This window comes from Somniosus microcephalus, chromosome 24 (genome assembly GCF_052327205.1).
Source record: "Somniosus microcephalus isolate GS21.2 chromosome 24, FLI_Smic_1.0, whole genome shotgun sequence".
NCBI lineage: Eukaryota > Metazoa > Chordata > Chondrichthyes > Squaliformes > Somniosidae > Somniosus > Somniosus microcephalus.
In genome coordinates this window covers 42,526,163-42,552,415 of record NC_141010.1, presented here as the reverse complement: position 1 = coordinate 42,552,415, position 26,253 = coordinate 42,526,163, and the positions used below count along the sequence as shown (strand labels likewise).

Below are 26,253 nucleotides of genomic sequence, written 5' to 3'. Positions count from 1 at the left end.
CCAGAGATTAAATGATGGGGAGATTATTGGGCATACTTCCCTTCTTTGGAGCCATGATTACATTGGTCTCAATTAATGTGAACGGACTGAGGGGTGAGAAGAAATTGCAGCAGTTGTTGCAGGGTTTTAAAGGCACGGACTTGTTGTGTCTGCAAGAAACCTTTTGGGATGAGGATGTTCTAGAGAGAGTTCAGAAGGTTTGGAAGGGAGAGGTGTTTGCAAGTTGTGCAAACAATAACCGTAGAGGGGTGGCTGTTTTGGTGAGTCCGTCCATAGAAAAGAACGTTGCCTTGGTGGACAAGGACACTGAGGGGAGATTTTTACGGCTAAGGGTAAAATTGGAGGGATTTAATTGTGATCTCTTTAATATCTATGCACCGAACGACCATTGCAAGCGTCGCAAGTTTTTTCGGGGGTTATTCACTGAAGTGGCTGAGGTGGAAAATCCTTGTATAGTGGGGGATTTTAATGTATTTTTATCTTGGATGGACATTTCAGCCCAGATGACCTTTAAAGATGATAACTCCAGAGGGATGATTGTAAAAATGATGGCAAATTTAAATCTGAGAGACTTATGGAGGGACCGGAACCCCATAAAAAGGGAGTTCTCCAGAGCAGGTTGGGTGGGTGATGTTTTAAAACAGAGCCGTATAGATTTTGTGTTAATGCGGGAAGGGTTAAGTTCAGAGGTGATGGAGATTTATTATAAAAAAGTATTTTTTAGTGATCACTCGGCTTTGGTTCTTAGAATTAGGAACAGCAGAGTTAAGATCGGTTCAGGGGTGTGGATTTTAAACAATCAATACCTGAAGGAAAGTGCTTATAAAGAAGGGATTATAAATATAATAAAGAATGCTCGGAAGGAACTTTTGTTCTTGAAAGAAAGGTTTGGTGGGACAATTTCAAATATGAGGTAAAAGTTTTTTCGGTACGTTATGGGAAAAAGAGGGCGGCAGCTAACCGGCATCGAGAAGAGAATATAAACAAAAGTTTTACGGATGTCTGTAAAGCAGTTGATGGAGGGGATAAGGGAGCTGAGACTAAGTTCCGGGTGCTAAAGGAAGAGTGGGAATTATTACAAGCTGAAAAATGCAAGGGGGCCATTCTCCGTGCAAAGGCTAGAGATGCATTGGAGGGCGAAAGATGCACTAGATATTTTCTAGAGCAAGAGAAGCTGCGACAGAGATTATCGTTAATTGAAGAGTTGAAGGTTGGGGAGAGGATCATTCATGAAAGTGAGGAGATTTTGGAGGCGGCTAGCAGCTTTTATCAAGAGCTATATACAAAAGAAGACATTTCCAATTTGGAGATGGAGAAGGTTACTGCTTTTATTGAAAAGGGTTTAAAGGAGGATGAGAGAAGCATGTGTGATAAAGAAGTAGGATTAGCGGAAATAAAAATAGCAATAAGTGGAATGAAGGGGGGGAAAAGCCCAGGGTCCGATGGACTAAGTGCAGAATTTTATAAGGAATTTTTTGAGATTTTAAGTCCATTGCTCTTAGGAGTTTTTACGGAAATTAAAATTGAGGGAAGCCTGGCCCCATCTATGAGGAGAGGTATCATAAGCTTAGCTTATAAAAATAAAGGGGATAGACGGGATCTGAAGAATTGGAGGCCCATCACACTATTAAATGTGGATTATAAGATCTTGGCGAGAGTTATGGCAAATCGTTTGAAGGAGGTGTTACCGGAGATAGTTTGGCCCTCTCAGTCCTTTGGAGTCATAGGCCGGGACATCGCAGACTCTGTGGTCTCAATCCGAGATGCGATAGAGCTCATGGAAGAGAGTGGGAGGGAGGCTTATGTATTAAAGGTAGATCAAGAGAAAGCCTTTGATAGGGTCTCTCATGAGTTTTTATTGAAGGTTTTGGAAGCATTTGGTTTCAAGGAAAATTTCATTCAGTGGATAAGGATTTTTTATTCAAACATATTTAGCTGTGTTAAGTGTAATGGTTTTTTATCCAAGTATTTTCCGATACAGAGATCAGTGAGACAGGGTTGTCCCCTGTCCCCATTGCTGTACACATTGGTAGCAGAACCATTAGGTTACATGATGCGAAAGAAACAAGGTGTAGTTGGGATTGTGGTACCCAGTTCTGGGCTGGTGTCGGTGATACACCAATATGCAGATGACACAACCTTAACATTGAGAAATGGGGAGTCAGTGAGGAAAGCTTTGGAGGTAGTGGAGGAATATTGTAGAGCTTCAGGTGCCAGAGTGAATTATAGTAAGTCCCAATGCCTGGTTGCAGGGAGGGGTAGGGGGGAATGGTTGGGGGTATGTCCCTTTAAAGTGGTGGAGGTTTTGGAAGTTCTGGGGGTGCATATGGGGTGCAAGAAAGACAGGGAAGAAGTGGATCGATTAAATTGGGAACCGAAGGTTATGAAAATTTAAAAGATTTTGGGAAGATGGGAAAGAAGGTGGTTGAAAGTGCAAGGAAGAGTGACAGTGGTGTCTGCTCTCCTGCTATCTAAGCTATGGTACTTATCGACAGTGGAGGACCTGAGTGAGCAGAAAAGTCCATCCAAGAGGCTTGTGTGAGGTTTTTATGGGAAGGGAAACCAGCCTTGGTGGCTTACAATACCATCATTGGACGGAGAAATCAGGGAGGACTCAATTTCCCAGATATTGATTTGAAGAAAAAATCCTTTAGAATCAAATGGGTGAAGAGATTTCTTCAGAAGTCAAATACAAGTTTTTGGAAGAGTTGTTTTGATCATTTTTAAAAATGAAGTGGGATAGGAGGGCAGGGGATATTGTATATGGAATACAACAATATGTCTTTGAAATCGATTAAACTTCTCCCTAGGTTTTATAAGGGGGTTGTAGAGACTTGGGCTCAATTTTTAAAAAGTGTGCAGTTTATGCCCAAGGGGGCTGAGGAATTTTTAGAACAGCCCTTATTTTTGAATAGGTGGGTCAACATCGAAGGAGAGGTTTTATTTAATCAAGCTTTTATAAAAGCTGGGATTGTATCTGTGAAAGATGTATTATACGAGGTGATTCCAGGTTGGTTGCCGGAAGCAATAGTGAGGGACATGGTGTGGGAGGAGGATCAGGAGGTAGAAGGAAAAGCAATAGGAATCATGTATGAGAAGATTGTGAGGGCAATGCCACAGGATTGGATGGAAGAAATAAATGCGGAAATCTCCAAAGGAAGCAAAATGCGTCCTGCTTTTCCAAGCTTTGTACAGGAGAAAGGGGGAGAGTTAGTCCAATTTGACAACTGTAATACTCGAGATTTCTATGAGGTATTCAGAGAATGGAGATTCAAGACACCTGCTGGTCAGGAGTTTTGGCAGAGTATATACCCACAGCTGGACTTCAACAGGATTTGGAAGGGAGTGTGGGCGAATTTTAAATGCCCAGAATGGATTGAACTAGATTTCAAATTGGCTCATAACCGGATTTTTACCATGACAGTCTTGTGCAAGATTGGACGAGTGGAGGCAGCAACTTGCCCAATGTGTGGGACACAGGATGAGACTCTGTCCCATTTACTGGTGTTATGTCCGCAGTTAAATGGCTTTAAGTACTATGTTCGACAGTTGTGTGAAGCTTTTTTGCTTGGTGGGGACCGAAGAGTGAGAATGGGAATCCCGTGGGACTCAATTTTGAGATGGGGATTGCAGGAGAGTCTGCCAGAGTCTAGCGGAGCGGCAATTAATTTAATGTTCAGTTTGGCTAGATTCGTAATTGTGCAAAGAAGGAATGCTCTGTTTTTTAAGGGGAGGAGAATCAATCTAAAAGAGTATTTTAAATATAAGCTAAAAGATCATTATAAGGCTCTGTGGATGTTTTATTCAGAAAGGAATTTAAGGACAGTATTTTACAACCAATTTTTAAAGTACAATCGATTAATATATGTTACAGGTGACAAATTAAACTTTAGGTTTTGATGTTAAAATGTGGTGGCGGAATGGCTGTGCAGGGCGGTGGAATTGATTTGTATCATACAATGTAATGATCACGATGTTGTAAATGTTCTTAATGTTCAATAAAGTATAATTTAAAAAAAAGTGGGCAGCACACTCTCTCGCCTCCGAGTCAGAAGGTTGTGGGTTCAAGTCCCACTCCAGAGACTTGAGCACAAAAATCTAGGCTGACACTCCAGTGGAGTGCTGCACTGTCAGAGGTGCCGCCTTTCGGATGAGACGTTAAACCGAGCCTCTGTCTGCCCTCTCAGGTGAACATAAAAGATCCCATGGCACTATTCTGAAGAAAAGCAGGGGAGTTATCCCTGGTGTCCTGGCCAATATTTATCCCTCAATCAACATCACTAAAACAGATTATCTGGTCATTATCACATTGCTGTTTGTGGGAGCTTGCTGTGCGCAAATTGGCTGCCGCGTTTCCTACATTACAACAGTGACTACACTTCAAAAGTACTTCATTGGCTGTAAAGCGCTTTGAGACGTCCGGTGGTTGTGAAAGGCACTATATAAATGCAAGTCTTTCCTTTTTTAAAGTGATGTTGATTGAGGGATAAATATCGGCCAGAAAAAGGTCAAAACTTTTAATTAATTAATTAATTCAACTTTTATTGTCATTGTACAATGCACAAGTACATGAGCAACGAAATGTGATCTTGCAAGCTCCCATGAGTCCCATACAAATAACATTAACATTAAACGTAAATAGCACCGTCCTGGGAAAACTATACAGGAATTAGGAAATATTATGCAAACGTCCAGAACACAGAACATTTAATGCAATCGACTCACTGGACTCTGGGCCAGCTCGTCACCACCACCCAGCCATTCTGGACTGAACTTCCACTGTGAATCAGAAAGCTACCACTGCAGCTCGAATCACATAGTTCAGTCACAGGGACCTGTTGTTGACGTCCAGAAAATTCTCCAAAAATGGAATTGAAACTCTGCACCACAAACTGATTTGTCTTGTATTTCACAGAATAATACAGGCTGGAGTCTGTGACATGGCTGTGGAAAATCTCATTGCTGGGATGATATTGTCAAACAACAAGAATGAAGCATCACCTTAACTCCTTGATCAGCTACTGCTACATAGGTGGCTCAGTGGGTAGCCCTCTCACCTCTGAATCAGAAGGTCATGGGTTCAAGTCCTATTCAAGAGACTGCAGCACAAATTCTAGGCTGACACTCCAATGCAGTATTGAGGGAGTGCTGCTCTGTCAGAATTTCCATCTTTTGGTTGGGATGTTAAACCGAGGCCTCGTCTGCCCTCTTTGGTGAACGGAAAAGATCCCACGGCACTATTTCCCACTGTCAATATTTATTCCTCAACCAACATCACTAAAAACAGATTATCTGGTCATTATTATTTATGGGAGATTGTTGTGCGCAAATTGGCTGCCGCATTTCCTACATTACAACAGTGACTACACTTCAAAACGACTTAATTGGCTATAAAGCGCTTTGGGACGTCCTGAGGTTGTGAAAGGTACCACAGAAATGTAAGTCTTTTGTAATATGCTCCCGTGCCTATGTTACCCTACAAGTAATGCAGTCACCATGTCACGGTCCCTTTTTAATTGGGCCACCTTGACATTAAACAGCAGAAAGAGTGCACTGAACTCCCAAAAGACGGTAAAATCAGCTGTTTCGAGGATTCTGCAAATGTCTCAAGCACTGACCCAAATTTCACCCTTTCAACACAATGTAGGTTGAGAGATATGTACAACACTTTCCCTACAATGTGTTATTCTCTAGCAATAAGTGCTAGAGGTAGGTCTTATCTGCATAACGAGCAACAGTTAAAGCATTGCCCCTCAATACTGCATCGTCACACAGTAGTACACCTACGCCAAGTAAATATCAGGCAATCCCAGTTGAATGCAGTGAGCAGACACACCCAATTGATCCACAGTGAGGTAAATATATGGCTTCTGATTGGCTGTGGACCATTGCCTCGTGGTGTCTGGATTAGGATAACCAAAACAGAGCGAGTGCCGGTTCCTCCAACTAACCGCTGTTTTGACGTCGGTTCCAAATTCGGGGCAGACTTGAATCTTGACGGCCAGAGCTCCTGTCGGTCGAAGGTGGAAGCCTGGCAAGTGCATCCAAATAGGGGCCAGGTGACCTCATTTCGACTCCGACATCTTTTTCATCTCTGCCCACAAAACTAGCGAGAAATTGTTTCCAGTAGCAGGAGGGTCGATAACCAGAGGGCACTGATTTAAGGTAAGTAGCAGCAGAGCCAGCGGGGGGACGAGGAGAATTTTAAAAAAAAATGCAGCGAGTTGTTGTGATCTGGAATGCACTGTCTGAAAAGGTGTGGGAAGCGGATTCAGTACTAGACTACCCTTTATCCGGACTTCCGAAAACCGAAACCCTCTAAAAACCAAAGGTTTTTTCGTTCAGCGTAAGTCGTGCGTACGACTTACGCTGAACGAAAAAACCTTCGGTTTTTAGAGGGTTCCGGAAGTTCGGATAAAGGGTAAGTCGTGCGCACGACCCCCCGCCGACCCCGCCAGCCCCGACAACCGCCGACCCCGACAACCGCCGACCCCCCCGCGGACCCCGCCGGCCCCGACAACCGCCGACCCCCCCGCGGGCCCCGACAACCGCCGACCCCCCCCCCGCGTACCCCGCCGGCCCCGACCCCCGCCGACCCCGACTGACTTACGCTGAGCGTCAGCGTAAGTCGTGCGCATGACCCCCCGCCGACCCCCCCCACGGACCCCCGCCGACCCACCTTCCGAAATCCGAAATTCTCCTTTATCCGAAACTCGGCTGGTCCCAAGGTTTTCGGATAAAGGATAGTCTACCTGCTAGTAACTTTCGAAAGGGAACTGGATAAATACTTGAAGGGGGGAAAAATTGTAGGGCTGTGGAGAAAGAGCAGAGGAGTGGGACTAATTGGTTAGCTCTTTCAAAGAGCCGGCACAGGCCCGATGGACCAAACGGTCTCCGCCTGTGCTGTATGATTCTATGAGTACTGTCAGTTTCTGCTCCCTCCCACCCACCAACCACGGCTGCTACAGGTTGGGAGGCGACCATTTCTAGCACTGCTTAAAGGGTCCATCAACTGTCATCAAGTACAGCTGGACGGAGCTTCTGGCGACAATTTTCTGGCAGCCTCTTGTGGAAGTTCCACTGTAACAGATGCCAAAGGTTATGCAGTTGCCACTGACGGTTCTGCAAGCATGTTGCCTGCTTCTCCGCTGTGTTGCTTGCTTCTGTTCCTGACGGAAAATACACTTCCCCTTTAAGTTGTAGGCCCCAGCCAAGTGATTGCACCATCCAGTTTCCAGCCTCCAAATTGGCGAGCTGCCTATGGGGAGTGTGTTTCATGCTGGTAACCACGTGGTCAAGAGAGCCCACCAGGAAAATCTCACGCTGACTCCTGTGGGTGATGAGCGCACAATGCCCCAGCCCCCACCCGCCCGTTTACCGCTCAGAGACGAAAATTGCCCCATGATGTCACAAGAACAGCAACAGAGTTTTAAAAAAAACTTTAAATTAACAGGCACAATAAAGAGAGTATGTTTTTATCTTGCAGAAAATGTGACTAATATACAATGAAACCTTCTGATTCATTAGTGCAGCAATATTCCTTTGTTAGTAACTTGTCTATACTAAGCTTCTAGTTTTCTTATAATGCAACTTTTATAGAATTGCTCACCAATTCCTTTATTTTCACTCCAACAATACATGTGGCATTGTTATTCTAAAATGATTGCCTTAAAAAACTGAATCACTTTATTGCAGTAAATTAACATTTTTACACAGTGGAGCCAGTACAGAATTCAACACAGAAAGGGGTGGAGCTTGACATTGTGTAAAACAAGTGTAAGGAATGGGAAGCCCCTTTTACATTTCTCCCGATTAAAGTCAATTAAATAAAAATGGGGAGATGTAAAACGGGCTGCCGATTCACTAGCAAGCCTTTTACACTATCGCACAAAATCAAAATCTACCCCAAAGAGTCTACTGGGACTCGGATCCACTGCTAATTATTGAAGGCTACAATCCTGAGCAGTGACCTGTTCGATGGTCACACTCACAGACCTACCATAAAGCAACTGCAACTGCTTATGGTTTTAGAAACAAGGGTAAATCCACTGGTCCCATGTTGCCAGCAGGGAGTCAAGATTGAAGGGCATGCCGGTCGGAAACAGGGCGACAACACGGCCAGGCCGCTCCTCCGACTTGTGCTCTCTTCTGGATAGCTCCTTGCTGGCAGTGCACGCTTGACAAATTCACCCTATAAAACTCTTTCTCTGTCGTATGCTGGAACCAGAAACATCCCAGCCTTGACAGGCTGCAAAATGAGGCCCAAAAGACACGTGTTACTGCTGTGGGCAACAGGTGAGTGCAAGTTGTAAGTGACCCTTGGGTGACATTATGAGTAGTACTTTCATACATGATTGCAGAATGAGGAACGAGGCAGTAATGTTGTCACCTATTGCCAAGTCCAAAATCAGACAGGGCCAAGGCAGGGAGCTGGGTTAAGCTTGAGTTCTGACATAATGAATCACTCGATTGGTATAAAGGAAAAACTTTTATTTAGCCTTATCACGAGTTAGGATGTCCCAAATGGATTAAGTATGAAGTGGGGTCACTGTTGTTATGTAGGCAAACACACCAGCCAATTTGTGTACAGCAAGATCCCACAAACAGCAAATGAATCAATGGCCAGATAATCAATTTTCGACTATGGTGGTTATGGGAAAAATGGTGGCCAGGGTATCAGAAGAACTCCCTCTAACTCCAAATAATGCCATGGGATCGGAGCTGGTAGATAGGGCTTCATTATTGCATCTTATCTGAAAGACAACACTTCTGGCAATCCAGAACTCCTGCAATACTGCACTGAATTGTCAGTCTAGACCATGAACTCAATTCTAGAATGGGGCTTAAACCCACCACTTCCTGACTCAGAGGTGAGAGTGATACCAACTGAGCCAAGCTGGCAAGACATGGAAATGTATGGAAAACATGGACCTTTACTTTGAAAAGCACACTTTCTGAGTCAGTGCCCATTTGTGTAATTGAAACTGAAGGCCCTTTATAAATGTACGTCGCCAATTTTATATATATATATATATATATTTTACAAGTTTTCAAACATGGAACAGACGAGGTCTGGTGTCATCATAAGCAAGATGAGCTGCATTCTCACTGATTATGAGTAGCTAGTGATTTGTCGTGACTTGACACTCCTGACAAATCTCACTATTTCTGCAACCTAATGTGACAAGTGTGATTTTCCCCTTAAGCAAGCGTGAGTTTTTCTTTCAATTTCTTTTTTTTTTAAAGGAATTAAAAAAAAAAAATCGGCAAATTTACTTGTTAAATTGTACCTTTTAAAACGGAGAGTTAGGCCAGAATTTTCTGGGGGTCAGCGGGTGGGATTGGTGGCGGGTCGGGTGGGAAATTTGATATTTTTGACAGCGGGTTGGGACCCCGCTGTCAACTCGTTCCCATGCGCCTTTCCTGATGGCGGATCTGTCAGCGCTGAGCAGGCCCGACAGGCAGCGGCAGGCGACCCAATTCAGGTAATTAGTGGCTTGTTTAGAGCCACTTAAGAATGATTTTCAGCTTACCTTTTGCATTTGACAGCTTGCCCACAAGGTCCACGCTGGTCGTGGACCACATCTGTCAAGCTGAGGCGGGAGTTCAGTGGCCATTGAATCAGCTGATGAGTTGACAGCTTCAAATGTAAAGTAAAAGCTCCCACCTCCTCATTACCTCTCTCACCATTGACAGATCGCTTCTGTCATCTCTACTTCACCTGCCATCTATTCTATCAGCATGGGTGCCCTTTATACTCTCTCACCTTGGTCCTCAGAATCCCACCATGATCAGCCCCAGCACCAGGCACACCAGCACCACCAACAATAACACCAACCTTTTCCGCAATCAACTGATGCTGCACAGGACACAGGGCATCAGCATTCGACCACATTGATGCCCGGGAAGCCAGGGATGGGCTCACCATGTCCAGATTTACTTCATTTGGTGCTGTACACACTGGCTGCCACATGATGCGCCAGGTTGGCACCACCCCATACCAACACCGTAAAGCATCCCTGCAATGCCCAAGCCATTCCTTTCATACCCCTGACCATTGCGGGGGGTACCATTATGTCTCACCATTCACTGCAACTCACTAAGCCACTTCCAAAGCACACAAATCTGTCCAAGAACGCAAAGTGTTGAAAATAAAGGTTTCAATGTTTGACACCACATTAACAGAAACTTTACATGAACATTGCATAAAACACCCAAGTGCCTCCCCTTGTGTTGTTGGTATGATTGCACTAAGATGAGGGTGAGTGTGAGGGGTGGCTAGTGAGAGGGGAATGTGATAATACAGATAGGTATTATCACATGGGTGGATATCAGATGGGTGGAGGTGCAAGGTAAGTTGGTGTGAGTAAGGATGTGCAGGAGTAGGGTAGGGAAGGCAGAGTGATGGGGATGTGATGAGAGGCACAGCAGGATGAGGCTGAGAGTGGCTTTGTACTAACCATTCGTGATCTGAGATCATTGAAATGTTTGTGGCACTGCACCCAGGTCCTCCTGACCATACCCCTGCTTGTGCCCTCCTATGCAAGGTGCAACCAGGCTGTGTTGATCTCCTGTGGAAGTCTCTTCTGTCCATGGGAAGGGAAGAGGAAGGAGTCATGGGAGAGCCTGGGTGCAGCCCTGTGCCTTTGTGCAGTGCTTGTCAGTGTTTGCAGCACCTCAATGCTGTAGAACACCGACAGCACAAATGTCAAAATAAATTTGGACATGGTCCCTTTAAGGAAACTGGCTGGTGACGAGTCATCAAATGACGTCACCAGACCCGCTTCCTCTAATTGGCTGGGAAACGCGCTGGGCCGGCTTAACAAGCCCTATCAAAGGAAATTCATTTCACAGAGCGGGATGGAGCCAGCAGCGGGGTCGGGACCCGCCACCGACTTCGCCCGCCGAGGTGAGCAACATCCCGGCCTTAGACATCAGTGCCAGGACCAGTTACCGAATCAGTTGCAATGTAATGCACAGCCGAACAATAACAACAAAAAGCATTTATATATAATGTCTTTAACATAGCAAAAAGTTCCAAGGCGCTTCACAGGAGCGGTTATCAAACAAAATGTGACACGGAGCCACTAAGGAGATCTTAGGACAGGTGATCTAAAAGCTTGGTCAAAGAGGTAGGTTTTAAGGAGCATCTCAAAACAAGAGAGAGGTAGAGAGGTTTAGGGAAGGAATTCCAGAGATTAGGACAATCGATGGAGCGGAAGGGGTGGGGTGGGGGGGGCGGCATCTGAACAGCAATCCGCTCTTCTTGCAGTCGGCAACAATTCTTCCTAATTCAACTGCAAGCAACCTGTGAATACTGAGGGAAAATTTTCCCATGACAAAAGCACTACCCTGTATGAGGCCAACTTGATTGAATTACTGGCTTCCTGCTCACTCCGGCCCTACATCAGTCTGCACATTCTGGACTTCTCTTTTACACTTCTGAAATAAATCCTGTCCACAGCTGTTACCAAAAGTAATGATCAGTCTCTGCACCTCCACCCTCCCTCCTGCACCTCCACCCTCCCTCCTGCACCTCCACCCTCCCTCCTGCACTACTTGCAGAAGTAAAACATTGGTTATTTGTTAAATAACTTCTTTTGAATAACTCACTTATGAGCTATTCTGTGTCATTTTTAAGTCTGCTTACAACCGCTCAACCCGGAAGTTCTCCCATACAATATTGAATGAATATTTGGTATGTTTGTACCAAAGTCCTTGCTTCACTGTTTTAACAGAGGTGTAAACCCACTAAAATAAATGGCTTAATGTCTCCTGTAAAACAGGATAAACAGAGGTTCCTGTTCTATGGTTCGCATAATATTAAAAGAAATAACTGGCTTACAGAAAAAGCACATGTTCTGATGTTCTGCATTAGAGACGCTATAAAAGTTAGGATTTAGAACACAGCAAAATAAACAAAGTCATTCCACATCATTGTATTAATATAGAGAATGCTGTTATTTTGCTGCAGTTGTCGGGATCTGGAACGCTCTACCTGAAAAAGGTGATGGGGGAGCTGATTCCATAAATAATTTTAAAAGGGACGGGTACTTGAGGATGAGGAACTGACAGGGTTACGGACAAAGAGCGAGGATGCGGGACTAAGCATGACTGCTCTTTCAAAGAGCCAACACAGGCACGACGGGCCGAATGGCCTCCTTCCGTGCTGTAAGTTTCTATAATTCTGTGAATATTTTGGCAATGCCAACACAGTTGGGAGCAAGCTATCTATCTGCAATTTGTACCAAAACTTGTAAACAGATTTTATAAATAATGAATTTATGATTTCACTAAAATAAACAGCAGAAACCTTCCTGTTAAATCTCAGTACTAATTGAAAATTATAGTTGCCGGGAAAAGGAACCTAATATAGACTGGAGAAGCTGGGGTTATTCTCCTTAGAGCAGAGAAGGTTGAGAGGAGATTTGATAGAGGGGTTTAAAATCATGAGGGATCTGGACAGAGTAGATAGAGAGAATCTGTTCCCGTTGGCAGAAGGGTCGAGAACCAGAGGACACAGATTTAGGGTGATTGGCAGAAGAACCAAAGGCGACATGAGGAAAAACTTTATTTTACTCAGCGAGTGGTTAGGATCTGGAATGCAATGCCTGAAAGGGTGGTGGAGGCAGACTCAATTGTGGCTTTCAAAAGGGAATTGGATAAATACCTGAAGGGAAAAAATTTGCAGGGCAACGAGGAAAGGGTGGAGTGGGACTAGCTGTTGCAGAGAGCCGGCATGGGTTCGACGGGCCGAATGGCCTCCTCCTGTGCTGTAACCATTCTATGATTCTAAATTCTGGTGAGATTAGAGCTCACATACATTATTAGTGAGGTTGAAAACGGCAGAAATCTTTTTTTTTTTAAAGAATGCACGGAGAGGTTAGAATTAGAATTTTTATTTTAAGCAGAAGAATTGTGAGGACAGGAAATGCTTTATTAGAAACTGTGGTGGAAGCAGAATCCAGAATAGCTTTTAAAAGGGAATATCATTATATTATGTTATATTAAAAGATAAATATCTGAAAAAGAGAACTTTAAAAAAAAGATTATGAGGAAAGAGAATGGGACTAATTGAATAGCTCTTTCTAAGCTGTAAAAAAATCTAAAATGCTGATAAGGATAAAAAAGATTAAGCAACAAAATGGTAAAATGCTAACTTTTCCTCTAACAACTTGCTAATGAAATCGCATTCTTCGAAATCACATGTTTCAAGCCTGTGACAGTTTATTAGGAGCTATTAATTATGGGAAAAATTAAAAGGCATTTTTCTATTTGTGGTTAGAGGATTAATTCCACCCTGTGGCTTTTCCCTTTCTGAAGTCAAAATATTTACCACGTTTCCCCATCTCTGTCATTCTCTATCTCTGAATTAACGTCAACCCGTTTTATTTTTAATTCAATCTCTGGATATGGGTGTCACTGGCTAGTATTTATTGCCCATCCCTACAACTGTGACTACAGTTCACTGGTTGTAAAGCGTATTGGGACATCCTGAGGTTGTGAAAGGCGCTATATAAATGCAAGTCTTTTTTTAAATTGCAATCGAGAAGGTGATGGTGAACCTTCTTCTTGAACCACTGCAGTCCGTGTGGTGAAGGTACTCCCACAGTGCTGTTAGGTAGGGAATTCCAGGATTTTGACCCAGCGACGATGAAGCAATATATGTCCAAGTCAGGATGATGCGTTACTTGGAGGTGGTGGTGTTCCCATGCACCTGCTGCCTTTGTCCTTCTAGGTGATGGAGGTCCCGGGTTTGGGAGATGCATTCTGTGGATGGTACACTCTGCAGCCATGGTGTACCGGTGGTGGAAGGAGCGGATGTTTAAGGTGGTGGATGGGTTGCCGATCACGCAGACTGCTTTGTCCTGGATGGTGCTGCACTTTTTAATCTGACTAGTGCATTTGATGAAGGGCCAATAGCTTATATTGGCAACATTTTAATTTGGATTTCAGAAAATAAACAACTACAAGCTACCGCATCGCATTTATACTGTTAAATTTGGATCTCTTGAAGCTGGATCGATGAACTGTGCTGCCAGAATAAGTGAGCAGGATTCAGCAGAGTGCCTGCTGGAACCTAGCTCATGGGATTCGAATTAAAACACTGCCAATATAAAATCAGTCTGTGAGACTGGCAGAGTGAGTGATCCACAGACCTACTTAGATAGGACAAGAGAGCTGAAGCATCCCTTTGAACAAAACCGCTGAGACTTGCACAGCAGCAATATCTCAAAATCTATCAGTCAGTACGACTACTATCATGGACAACCCTTGCCTGGATGCACCCAGTCATCCCTGCCAGTGTCTTACTCAAACAGGGATGTTGTGCCATATAGAATGGTGGGCCTGTGCCTGCGATTGTCCGTGCGTGAGCTCCTGATTTCAATCACGCGAGTCTGCCAAGTGCTACAGGTTAAGTGAGTGCAGGCCACAAATGGCCCTGGGTTGTATTCGGAGTACCCCAACTGATTTAAGGCATTTTGCTGCCCAAAGCCAGAAACAATTTCACACTCAATCAGCAAGAATGGAAAGCGAATAGCAATGACATCTCACCAACACACAGCAAGTGGCTACACATTCAGCTGAACTCCATTCTTTGGCGCGAACGGCTTAACCTGCAATTCTTCACCAATTTTCTTTGCAATGCCACTACCCAGTGTTGATGCCCGGCCCCCCCCAGCAACCATCCTTATGGTCTGCCCCTCAGTCCGGGCCTGTTGGACAAGTGAACTCATTCTAGGGTTGCCACACACGCGTTGATTTACAGGAAGCTTCCAGAGCAGGGTCAGGACCCCTGCGCCTAGAAAGGTAGGCCCTATATTTACTTTCTGTTTCCTCTCACACTCTTCCCAACCAGAGCATTTACCCGTGGTCAGATACAGCACCCCATACCATCAGTTTTACCGCTTTAAATTCAAACTCTGCAAAAATTCACAGGAGTGACTATCAAGACAATACAACCCACCGCTGATAATTCAAAGTCGCTTTTTGTATTGAAGCAAATTGAACTATCCAGTAACTTGAACAAAGCAGTGTAAATAACACGGTAAAGTGGGAGGTTAGTGCTAAGAAAAATTCTAATTATTAGATAGTTTAAATTTTACAGCTTTGAATTAAGAGCTGGTTTCCGAGTTGCCATCTGGCTATTTTTTCCAGCGGGCGGGGGGGGTTTCTGAAATTCCTTCCAGTTGACACTTTTACAATTTTAACCCGCAATCCCATGGTAACTTCTTTGTTTTTAATATTGTGTGTTGACGTTTTCAACAGGCAAAATAAAATAAGGAAAAGAAGTTTTGTCTTTATGAAACACCTTCCTCGGATCTTACAGCACAGTAGGAGGCCATTCGGCCCATCGCGCCTGTGACAGCTCTTTGAAAGAGCTTTCCAATGAGTCCCACTCCCCCGCTCTTTCTCCATAGCCCTGCAATTGTTTTTCTTTAAGTATTTATCCAATTCCCTTTTGAAAGTTACTATCGAATCCACTTCCACCACCATTTCGGGTAGTGCATCCCCGACCATAGAATAACTCGCGGAATTTAAAAAAAAATCTCATCTCCCCCTGGCTTGTTTTGCCAGTTGCCTTAAATCTGTGGAAATCGACCCTCCTGCAACAGTTTCTCTCCATCTACTCTCATCAAAACCCCCTCATCATTTTGAACACCCCTTTTTTTTTGCCTGATGTCAGCAAATTGTCTCCAAAAAAAAATGCTTGGCACAATGAATTCGCATGCAACACACACATGTGAATCATCAGCCTGTGATTCCCAAGTGCATTCGCTGAACAACTTTAACTCCCAGCCTGACGTCAGCGGTACAACAGAGATAGGGTGTTGCACACCAGATGACGAGCCACTACGAATGGGCTTACACTCGTGGGAAAGATCTTACTAACTTGCACTAATGAAAGACAACAATAAATCTCCGTTTCCCCTGTGTAATATATACACACACACACATGTATGTATGTATCTGCACAACAAAACCAGAGAATCTTTCAATGTAATCAGATATTGCCTCTGTGAAGTTTTGTAAACATAGCAGCCATCTATAATAAGCTTGCCATGAAATCGGGCTCGTTCCAAAAAAGGAATGTGCTATCTTGAGACTCCTGTATGTTAACAACTAAATCAGGATTTTAAATTTAAAGAAAAAGACCAATACTTGCTTCTCATACCAGCTTATAAATCCCTGCTGCCTTTGAAACACAGGAGAAACTTGCAGCCTGCTGACACAAATCATCTCGCACAACAACAACATAACGAAGCCTCTCACCAGAAGACCGCGGTGTGTTTTTTCTAACGTGTTCATCCCGTTTGCCTTCTACTGGGCAAACGCTGCCCTGTCCCGCTCGCTGTGCTGTGCAGCTTTCCCTCCCAGCTGCCGGAGCTCGGCATAGAGGAAGGTCAAGTTGCATAAATAGTGCAACATTTGCAACCTGTTAAATATATTTAGCCTTCCCGGAGAACGGAGGGAGAATGAAAAGGGGTCAGAAAGAGGCATGGTATGCAGCGTGGGTCATTCAATATGACTCTTACGCAGCCCTTCACAGATCAGTCGAAAAATCGACTTGGTTTTTTTTTTGCTTTCGAAAAGAGTCGGTCAGGAGGGGGGGGAAGAGCCGTAAATGGGTTGTTTAATGTCTTCCAGATCCAGTCTCATGTGGACCTACGTTAACACTTTTTAAGTTAACTTCCTGCTCTTTTTTCCCCCCCGCCTCCCTTACTTCCGCAGCAGAAATCTCTGCTCGCAGGACCCGCTCCCCAGTTGTTGCAGTTCTGAGCAAAAACTCTGAAGCCGACTCCCCAAGGCTGGCGGTGGACTGGGCTTTCTGTAGGACGGCCCTTCTGGGACCCTGGCAACACAAGCACCGGCCTCTCCTGCCTGCCCTGCCATTACACACATGTGGTCTCTAGCTCCCTTGTTTTTAAAAAAATTATATAAATATTGTCGAGAAGCGGCCAATCAGAAAAGCCATTAAGGCAGATGTAATCTCTTGTTGACCCTTCTCTTGCCAGTCGCACCCACAACAGTGCCAGTTCTCCTTCTTCTTCTTAGGCAGTCCCTCGGAACTGAGGATGACTTGCTTCCACATTAAAAATGAGTTCTCAGGTGACTGATGAGTCCAATGCGGGACCTACAGTCTCTGTCACAGGTGGGGCAGACGGTGGTTGAAGGGGTGGGTGGGTGGGGTGCTTGGGTTGACGTGCGCTCCTTGCGCTTGGCTTCCGCTTGCTCCCGGCGAAGAGACTTGAGGTGTTTGGCGCCTTCCCGGATGCTTCTCCTCCACTTTGTACGGTCTTGGGCCAGGGATTCCCAGGTGTCGGTGGGGATGTTGCACTTTTTCAAGGAGGCTTTGAAGGTATCCTTGAAGCGTTTCCTCTGCCCACCTGGGGCTCTCTTGCCGTGCCGGAGCTCCGAGTAGAGCGCTTGTTTTGGGAGTCTCGTATCGGGCATGCGGACAATGTGACCCGTCCATCGGAGCTGATTGAGCATGGTCAGAGCTTCGATGCTGGGGATGTTGGCCTTAGCAAGAACACTGACGTTCTCCACCCAGGCATGGGAACCGACATTTCTCCCTCGCTGGAGGATCGTCCGCCCTGCTGTACATTTCCAACATTTCCTCTTATTTTCGGCATTTTGCAATTGATCTTTTCTTGGGAGTTGCGCGGCCAGAGTTCCACCGCGCAGCAACTGATTGCATCCTGCAGGTTACCCCATTTTAAATCGATTCTTGTCACTCAGGTCTGTCGACAGCATGGTTCGTCACATACTGTCCCCTGCAATGGTTTTAACCTGGCATTTAGGCGTGACACCGTAAAATGAAATAATTAACTTTGAAAATTCTACCTGTATAAATATTCTTTCCCACTCCCCAACCCTCCGAGAGATCTGCGTTCCTCCAATTCTGGCCTCTTGAGCATCTCCGATTTTAATCGTCCACAATTGGTGGCCGTGCCTTCTGTTGCCTAGGCCCTAAGCCCGGGAATTCCCTCCCTAAACCTCTCTACCTCACTTTCCTCCTTTTAGACGCTCCTTAAAACCTACTACCTCTTTGACTAAGCTTTTAGTCATTTGCCCTAATATCTCCTTATGTGGCTCAGTGTCAAATTGTGTTTGATAACGTTCCTGTGAAGCACCTTGGGACGTTGTACAGTGTTAAAGGCGCCGTATAAAGGCAAGTTGTTGTTGTACAAAAGGAAGATACTGCGGATGCTGAAAATCTGAACTAAAAACAGAAAATGCTGAAGACTCAGCAGGTCAGGCATCTTCTGTGGAGAGAGAAACAGTTAACGTTTCAGGCCGATGACCTTTCGTCAGAACAAGCTGTTGTTGTTGGCGGTGCCATAAAGGAAATTGAAGAGTTTCGGGCATTTTAGATCTCCAGCAAGAACCATCTTTCAATGTGAATTGCACCATTGCGCAGCATAATTACAAAATAAGGCATAAAACTTGCCGCCTAACAATTTTTTTAAACAGCAAAGATACTTCATTAATTACTTACTATAAATAAAAGCAACTGAATTTTAAACATGGAGCTGCTCTTGTGATCTGGTTCTGAATCATTATCTTACCCACTTGAACCATCTGCTGAAAATTTGGACAGTTTAGCCTTTGACCTTTTAAATATATATATGGATATACAGTGTATCAGAACCACGGCCAGTTGGCCCTATTACACATAGAGGTCCTTCTGGGTCAGGCTCTGAAGTTAATCTTTCACGTCTGCCACTCTACAACAGGTTGAAAGGTGCTCAAGCTGTAAGGCGATAGCAGTCCTGAAGCAAGTGGATATCTACAGTCAAAACAGTTCCAGAGACAGAAAGCTGAATCATGCCTGACAGATTATTAATCCTGTTTAGCATGCACCTCCTGCCAGCTGGTTTCAGAGTTGCCACCTGGCTTTTTTTTTGTTGCTGGCCCCAGGTGGGTTTTTGAAATCACTTTCCAACTACCATTTTACAATTCTAACCAGAAATCCAGTTTAATATTTGAAAAAGTGTTACATTTTTCAGCAGGCAATATGAAGGAAGGAAAATAAGAAAGATTTGCATTTGTGCAGTGCTTTCACAGAGTCATAGGAGGAGGCCATTCGCCCATCGTGCCTGAGCCAGCTCTGTGAAAGAGCTGTCAATTAGTCCCACTCCTATTCTCTTCTTGCATTTATAAAGTTCGTTATGTCATCAAAATGCTTTGTAAAATCTCTAGAAAAGAGAAAGCTGAGGGGTGACCTAATAGAACATAAGAAATAGGAGCAAGAGCAGGCCATTCGGCCCCTCGAGCCTGCTCCGCCATTCAATGAGAACATGGCTGATCCGATTTTGGCCTCAACTCCACTTTCCTGCCCGCTCCCCATAACCCTCGACTCCCCTGTTGCTCAAAAATCTGTCTCTCTCCACCTTAAATATATTCACTGACTCCGCCTCCACAGCTCTCTGGGGTAAAGAATTCCAAAGATTCATGACCCTCTGATAGAAGAAATTCCTCCTCATCTCCGTCTTAAATGGACGAGCCCTTATTCTGAGACTATGCCCCCTCATTCTAGATTCCGTGATCACCATAGAGGTCTTCAAAATTATGAAAGAGGTTGGTAAAAAAAAGATGTAGAGAAAATATTTCTGCTTGTGGGGAGTCCAAAACTAGGGGTCATAAATATAAGGTAGTCACAAATAAATCAAATAAGAAATTCAGGTGAAACGTTTTTACCTAGAGAACAGTGAGAATAGAACTCACTACCATAACAAGTAGTTGAGGTGAATAGTTTAGATGTATTTAAGGGGAAGCTAAGTAAGTACATAAGAGAGAAAGGAAACTTTGCGCTATCCGGCACCGACGGGACCGAGCTGTTGCCGTTCCCTCAAAACTGCCGGACACACCAGCGTTAATGTTGAAGCATACGGAGCTTTTCATCTCCGTATCTGACAACAAACACTGTTGCTTAGCAACAGCTTCTAAACAGTCGGCCCGTACCTTGGAAGTGTCTCTGTAGCTTAGCAACAGCTTCAGAGAGACTTTCCAGAGCCTGACTGTTGAAAAAAAAGCCACGAGAAGAAAAAAAAGCCACGAGAAGAAAAAAAACCTAACAAAACGGCTCCTGATTTTTGCCGGTGGCTCGAGCTTGCCGGACATTTAGCCTCCGGATAACACAAAGTTTCCTGTAGAAGGCTATTCTGATAGGGTTAGATGAATTAAGGTGGGAGGAGGCTTGTGTGGCGCTTAAACACCGGCACGGACCAGTTGAGCCAACTGGCCTGTTTCTGTGCTGTAATTCTATGTTAAAATGAACTACTTTTTGTCGTGTAGTGACTGCTGTTATGTGGGCAAATGCAGCAGCCATTGTGAGCCAGCAATGCTGCACAAACAGCAATGAGATGAATGACCAATGAATCAATTTTTCGATGGTATTTGTTAATGGACAAATATTGGCCAGGGCACTGGGAAAGTTGTCTTTCAAAAAGAAATTCTGCCTGTACTGGCTTCGGTAGCACATCAACTAAAATAGGAATGAAACAGGGGGAAAAATTGGCCATTGGATTGTCTGGTAAAATTACCAACCAGTAGCCATTTCAAAAACCCAGAAAAAATCTTCCTGGAGGCAGACCCAGCCTGTATCAATGTAGCAACAGATCAACTGGGTGCCTTATCAAAAAGAAATAAGGAAAGAACTTAGCACCTTTCACAACCTCCAGATATCCCAAAGCACTTTACAGCCAATGCAGTACCTTTGAAGTGTAGCCACTGCTGTAATGTGGGAAACGCGGCAGCCCATTTGCACACAGCAAGCTCCCACAAACAGCAATGAGATAATGACCAGACTGTCTGTTTTAGTGATGTTGGTTGAGGGATAAATATTGGCCAGAATTCCCCTGCTCTTCTTCAAAATAGTACCGGGGGATCTTTTCTGTTCACTTGCAAGGGGCAGACCGGGCCTCGGTTTAACGTCACATCTGAAACAATTTTTATCAATTATTGTACATTAGTTTGAAATTAACAACAGTTTTGAGGCTGTTTTAACCCTCGGGCACTGGGATAATCAATTTGGCGCATATGCATTCTTGGGGTGCCAAGAGGTTATCTTGACTTGATCTCCAAAATCAACTCCCAAAAATGTCAAAGATTTGACCTGGTTACTGTTAACAATGTTGCAACTCCCAATTGACTGAAAAACAGCCTTTGCAACCAATTCTTAACCAGTCAGAGATCCCATTTTGAAGATAAGACAGTCCTAAAATGGACGGTGCATCACTGGAGGTGAAGAAACAAGGTATATTTGACATTTTTAAATTCTCATTCTTGTTTTCAAAGCCCTCCATGGCCTCACCCCTCCCTATCTCTGTAACCTCTTCCAGCCCTCCAAGATCTCTGCGTTCCTCCAACTCTGGCCTCTTGCGCATTCCCCATTGGTGGCCGTGCCTTCAGCTGCCTCGGCCCTAAGCTCTGGAATTCCCTCCCTAAATCTCTCCACCTCTTTACCTCTCCTCCTTTAAGATGCTCCTTAAAACCTATCTCTTCGACCAAGGTTTTGGTCACGAGTCCTAATAGCTCTTTATGCGGCTCGGTGTCAAAGTTTTGTTTGATAACAGTCCTGTGAAGTGCCTAGGGACATTAAAGCGCTACATAAATGCAAGTTGCTGTTGTTAAAAATAACATAATTAAGAAATAAATGTAAAATGTGGAGTAAATTGAGAATGTAGACAAGGAATAATAATAATCTGCAATATTATCAGGAATCTTGCGTATGTAGTTCACTTCCTGTAAGCGCCAGTTACATTTTGGGCGCCACACTTTGGCTCAAAGTAGGACAGCAGCAAATCTGGATTGAAGAGGTGGGGAATGTATGAATCAGAAGTGAGGAGAGCAGCTGGGAAAATCACTGGCTGTGAAAGCACATTGTGCATTACATAGCAAAGCACCACCATCACCATAACAATGTGTATTCTCTGACTCACTGTGACAAACACCATGAGCAATCTGCTAGTATAGAATAAGAATATAAAAAAATAATATTGACGGAAAAGCGATACTGAGTCTCTTTTTAATGCAAAGTTGTTTCATTTGAATTCCTTGTTAATTGAAATTGAGTAAAAATTGCTTCCTGCACAGGCTGATTTTATTGAAATTGCTTAAACCAAACTACTAGATCATTAAAAAAAAAAGTAAAAAGTGACTTAACAGTATACTGTAGGAATGCAAAAGAAATTAGTCAGGGAAGAAGAATTTTTTTTAACTTTTGTATGTAAAATATCTTAAAGTGTATAATTGATTAATATTACAATAAAGCTACTTCTTTCAAGTGGCATCACTTGTAATAGCCGATGACGCTTCAATGTCAGTGTGTGAACTGATTTCTTTAATGGCTGACACAGGGAGTACGGAAATCGCCAAGGCAGCAACACTCCAAGTGTAAAAATTCAGACTCAACCAACTGAGACTTATCCGAATGATCCAGGCTTTATATAATGTCATGCTCAAATTACGGGCAGCCTCAAGTGTTTGAGACATTAAAAAAAACATTCTGGTTTGTACCAGACTGGTGAAAGTATTTAGATTTCCAAAATGCCACTTCCCCAATCTAAATTCAGATGCTTCTCGCCATGCTTAGCTGAATTACTGTTTTTTTAAAACAGTCAGACATTTAGTAACTGTTCTGTTCACAATTATTCAGCTGCTGTGTGACATCCCTCCTCAAAGTTAACTAGTTCTTCTCAAGTATGGCTAGGGATCTGAAGCAGGTCACACAAGAAAGGTCTACAATTGCTGGAAATTCTTTGGTTCTTGCATAATACTGCCATCTAGTTGGGAGGTTGTTAGACACTGTTACACTGAAGGAGTGCAATCAGTTGCTGTCGGTGCTTTTACCCTTCAGGGCCAAGGGGAGATCGCATATGGGAGGAGCAAAACCAAAGCAACACAAACTGCCTCTCCCTTGCGTTTATACTGCCTGGTTCTGGTCTCCATATTTAGTCTGTTGGCCGAAAAACAACATAATGAGGGGAGATCATCACAAAATCACTGCAGAATGCTTAACTGGCGATGGGATGACATTACAGCATCACCCGCATTAAAGCGGTCTATGTTTTCTAGAGTGGTGCGTGCATGGCAATTAAAGGACAATATCCTTCTGAAGAGGAAGTGTCGTGAAACACCTGTCTGTCCAAATGTAATTTTTTTAATATTCGTGCTCCCGATTTTCATCGTCCCACATTAGAGGCCGTGCCTTCATCTGCCAGGCCCTAAGCTCTGGAATTCCCGCCCTAAACCTGTCCGCCTCCTTTAAGATGCTCCTTAAAACCTACCTCTTTGACCAAGCTTTTGATCACCTGTCCTACTATCACCTTATGTGGCTCGCTGTCAAATTTTCCTGTGAAACGCCTTGGGACGTTTTACTACATTAAAGGTGCTCTATGAATGCAAGAAGTGGTTATTCTAATTTGAATTCTGCGACATCAGTGTCCATGAGCCAGCTTACTTATCCTGGCAACAGATTCACAGGCCCAGTATTTTTTGAGTCTATGAGTCTGCTGCCAGGATCAGGTAACCAGATTTAGCAGATAAACTCAGGGACACGACGCTGGTCCCCCACAATCCAAATTAAAGCAAGGCCAACGTAAAAGCAGATTTTGTAACCTCGTTTCAAGGATAAATAGTTCAAATTCCTTCTAGGTCCCTCATATTTCAGCCCTTTGAGGCTAGCACTCTACTGTCTCCAGGGTTCAAAGGTTTCCATTGGGCTTTGGTGACCAAAACTGGGCATAGTACTTGAGGTAATATAAACAGAAAATGCTGGAAATACTCAGCAGCTCAGGCAGCATCTGTGGAGCGAGAAACAGAGTTAACGGACGCCAGGTCTGACGAAAGGTCATCGACCTGAAACGTTGGGCTGGATTTTGCCAATGGGGAGCTTTTGGAGGCGGGACTCCCACTTGTCGGGTTTCAGTCCCGCCTCCATCAACTTCTGGCCAACCCACGCTATTTTCCCTTGATTGATCTTGTTAAGCCCGCCCAGCAGGCTTAGTAGGCCAATTAAGGTAAAGCCGGTACAGAGAACGTCAACGTATGACGTTTCATCTGTCAAAAATTTTTGACAGATGAATTGTCATCGTTTGACAGCTCTGTGAAGCTGTCAAACACTGACATTCTCTGTAGTTTGATGAGTTCTTGAATTCAAGTCTCATCAAACCTCTTTATTTAGCAGAAATTAGATGGTTGCTGCATTGGAGAATGCAGCAACCATCTGTCATCTCTGTTGCGGAGGTGCGAGACTCTCTGCATCCGCAACTCTTGAAGCCTGCAGGAAGAAACAAAGGTAAGTAAACTTTTACTAACACTTTCCACTTACCTCACATACTCACCTCTCCACACTTGCACCCATCACTTACCTTAACAGTGCACTTTTGCACCCCTCCGACCCCCACAGAGCCACTGCTCGCCTCGGTGACCCTGGCGGGGTTCGCAGCCTTCGGGAAGCCCGCACTTGTGTGGGTAAAACAGGCAGATAAGTGGTACTAATCCCCTTCCCGCCTCCAAGGAGACAGGACCCGGTGTGCGTCGGCTACCCGCCTCCTGGCAAGATGGTATGGGGTCGGGATGGGTACCCGGCCCCAGATTCTGCCATTTTCCCAGCAGTCCCGCCTCCCCAGGGCTGGCAAGATCGCGCCCGTTAACTCGGTTTCTCTCTCCACAGATGCTGCCTGACCTGCTGAGTACTTCCAGCATTTTCTCTTTTTATTTCAGATTTCCAGCATCTGCAGTATTTTGTTTGTGTCATAGTACTTGAGGTGTGGACTGACCAGAGTGCTGTACTCAAACAAGAAATGCCGATCAGGCAGCATCTGTGTAGATAACAGACAAATTTACATTTCTGGTGTTGATCCTTTGCCCACAGATCCTGCCCAACCTGTTGAGTGTGTCCAGCTTTTACATCAACTTCCTCTGCTAGGGAAATCAAGAACAAGGGGACATAATCTTCAAATCAGAGCTAGGCTATTCAGGAGCCAAAATCAGAAAGCACTCTTTTACACAAAGGATAGTAGAAATTTGGAACGCTCTTCTCCCAAAAAGTGGGGGGCGGGGGGAACGGGTGGGGGGGATGCTAGGACAATTGGAGCTTTTGAGACTGAGCTAGACAGATTTTTGTTAGGAAAGGGATATGGGGCTAAGGAGAAATGAAGTTGAGGTGCAGATCAGCCATGATGATCTAATTGAATTGTGGAGCAGGCATAAGGGGCTGAATGGCCTACTCATGTTCCTATGTACGTAGTTCCTTTAACATAGGAAATCGTCCCAAGGTGCTTCACAGAAGTGTAATCAGACAAGAATTGAAACCAAGCCAAAGAAGGAGATATTCGGAGCGGTGACTAAAAGCTTGGTCAAAGAGGTAGGTTTTAAGAAGGGTCTTAAAGGCAGAGAGAGAGGTTTAGGAAGAAAATTCCAGAGCTTAGGGCCTATGGGCTGAAGGCACAGCCGCCAATGGTGAAGTGAATGAAATGGAGGATGCACAAGAGGCCAGAATTGGAGGAACACAATTCTTGGGTGATAGTTCTAGAGTTCTTAGGGGGAATTTTGACTTTGGGTGATAGTGTAAAACGGACGATATCGGATCAGCCGCCCGCTATATATCTCGCCCGACTTGCATTGCCATTGACTTCGCCCAAAGTCAAAATTGCCCTCCTAGAGTTATAGGGGTGGAGGAGGCTAGAGATTGGGAGGGGGAGGGGAGGCCATGAAAGGATTTGAACACAAGAAGGACTGTAACCTAAAGAGTTCAGCATTCTGCTTGCAATACTGGATTTTTTTCCAATTCATTCTTTTCTAAGTCTATAAGGATCAAGTTTATGAACATTTTTTTAAATGTATTTTTTCAACTGCAGTGCACTCCTCTGGTTTAATTATGTTGTAGCTTTAAGGTGTGTATCCTGCGCCATTAATAAGACATTAACTACCCACAGTCACACAACAAAAGCCTGGCAGAATGTGTTAATGGTTTAATATAAGGTGAGAAGAAGCTGCTGTTTAATCTTACCACAGGCATTACCCACTCCGATCTATAGCCATCAGCTTGCAAATAAAATTTGCTTTGGATTTTAAAATAAGAAAAGACTTGCAGTTATATAGGGTCTTTCACAACCGCAGAATGTTCCAAAGTGCTTCACATGAAATTAATTACTTTGCAGTGCAATTATTTTTTGTAGGCCGATGCAGTGAGATAAATGATCAGTTAATGTGTTTTTGGTGGTTTTACTTGGTGGAGGG

At 44.2% G+C, this 26,253-nt stretch overlaps 1 protein-coding gene across 3 annotated transcripts in view; it reads right to left on the bottom strand.

Annotated features, from left to right (window-relative positions):
• Positions 1–26,253, bottom strand: part of cacnb1 (calcium channel, voltage-dependent, beta 1 subunit) — a 392,710-nt gene that overhangs the window by 134,983 nt on the left and 231,474 nt on the right. The window contains exon 1 of one of the 3 annotated variants that reach the window (XM_085966568.1): positions 16,276–16,462. The exons of the other annotated variants lie outside the window; for them this stretch is intronic. Within the exon in view, the coding sequence (XP_085822694.1) occupies positions 16,276–16,311 (36 nt within the window). The 5' untranslated portion in view covers positions 16,312–16,462. Of the gene's footprint in view, positions 1–16,275; positions 16,463–26,253 lie in introns of those variants that run through there. 3 annotated transcript variants of the gene reach the window in all.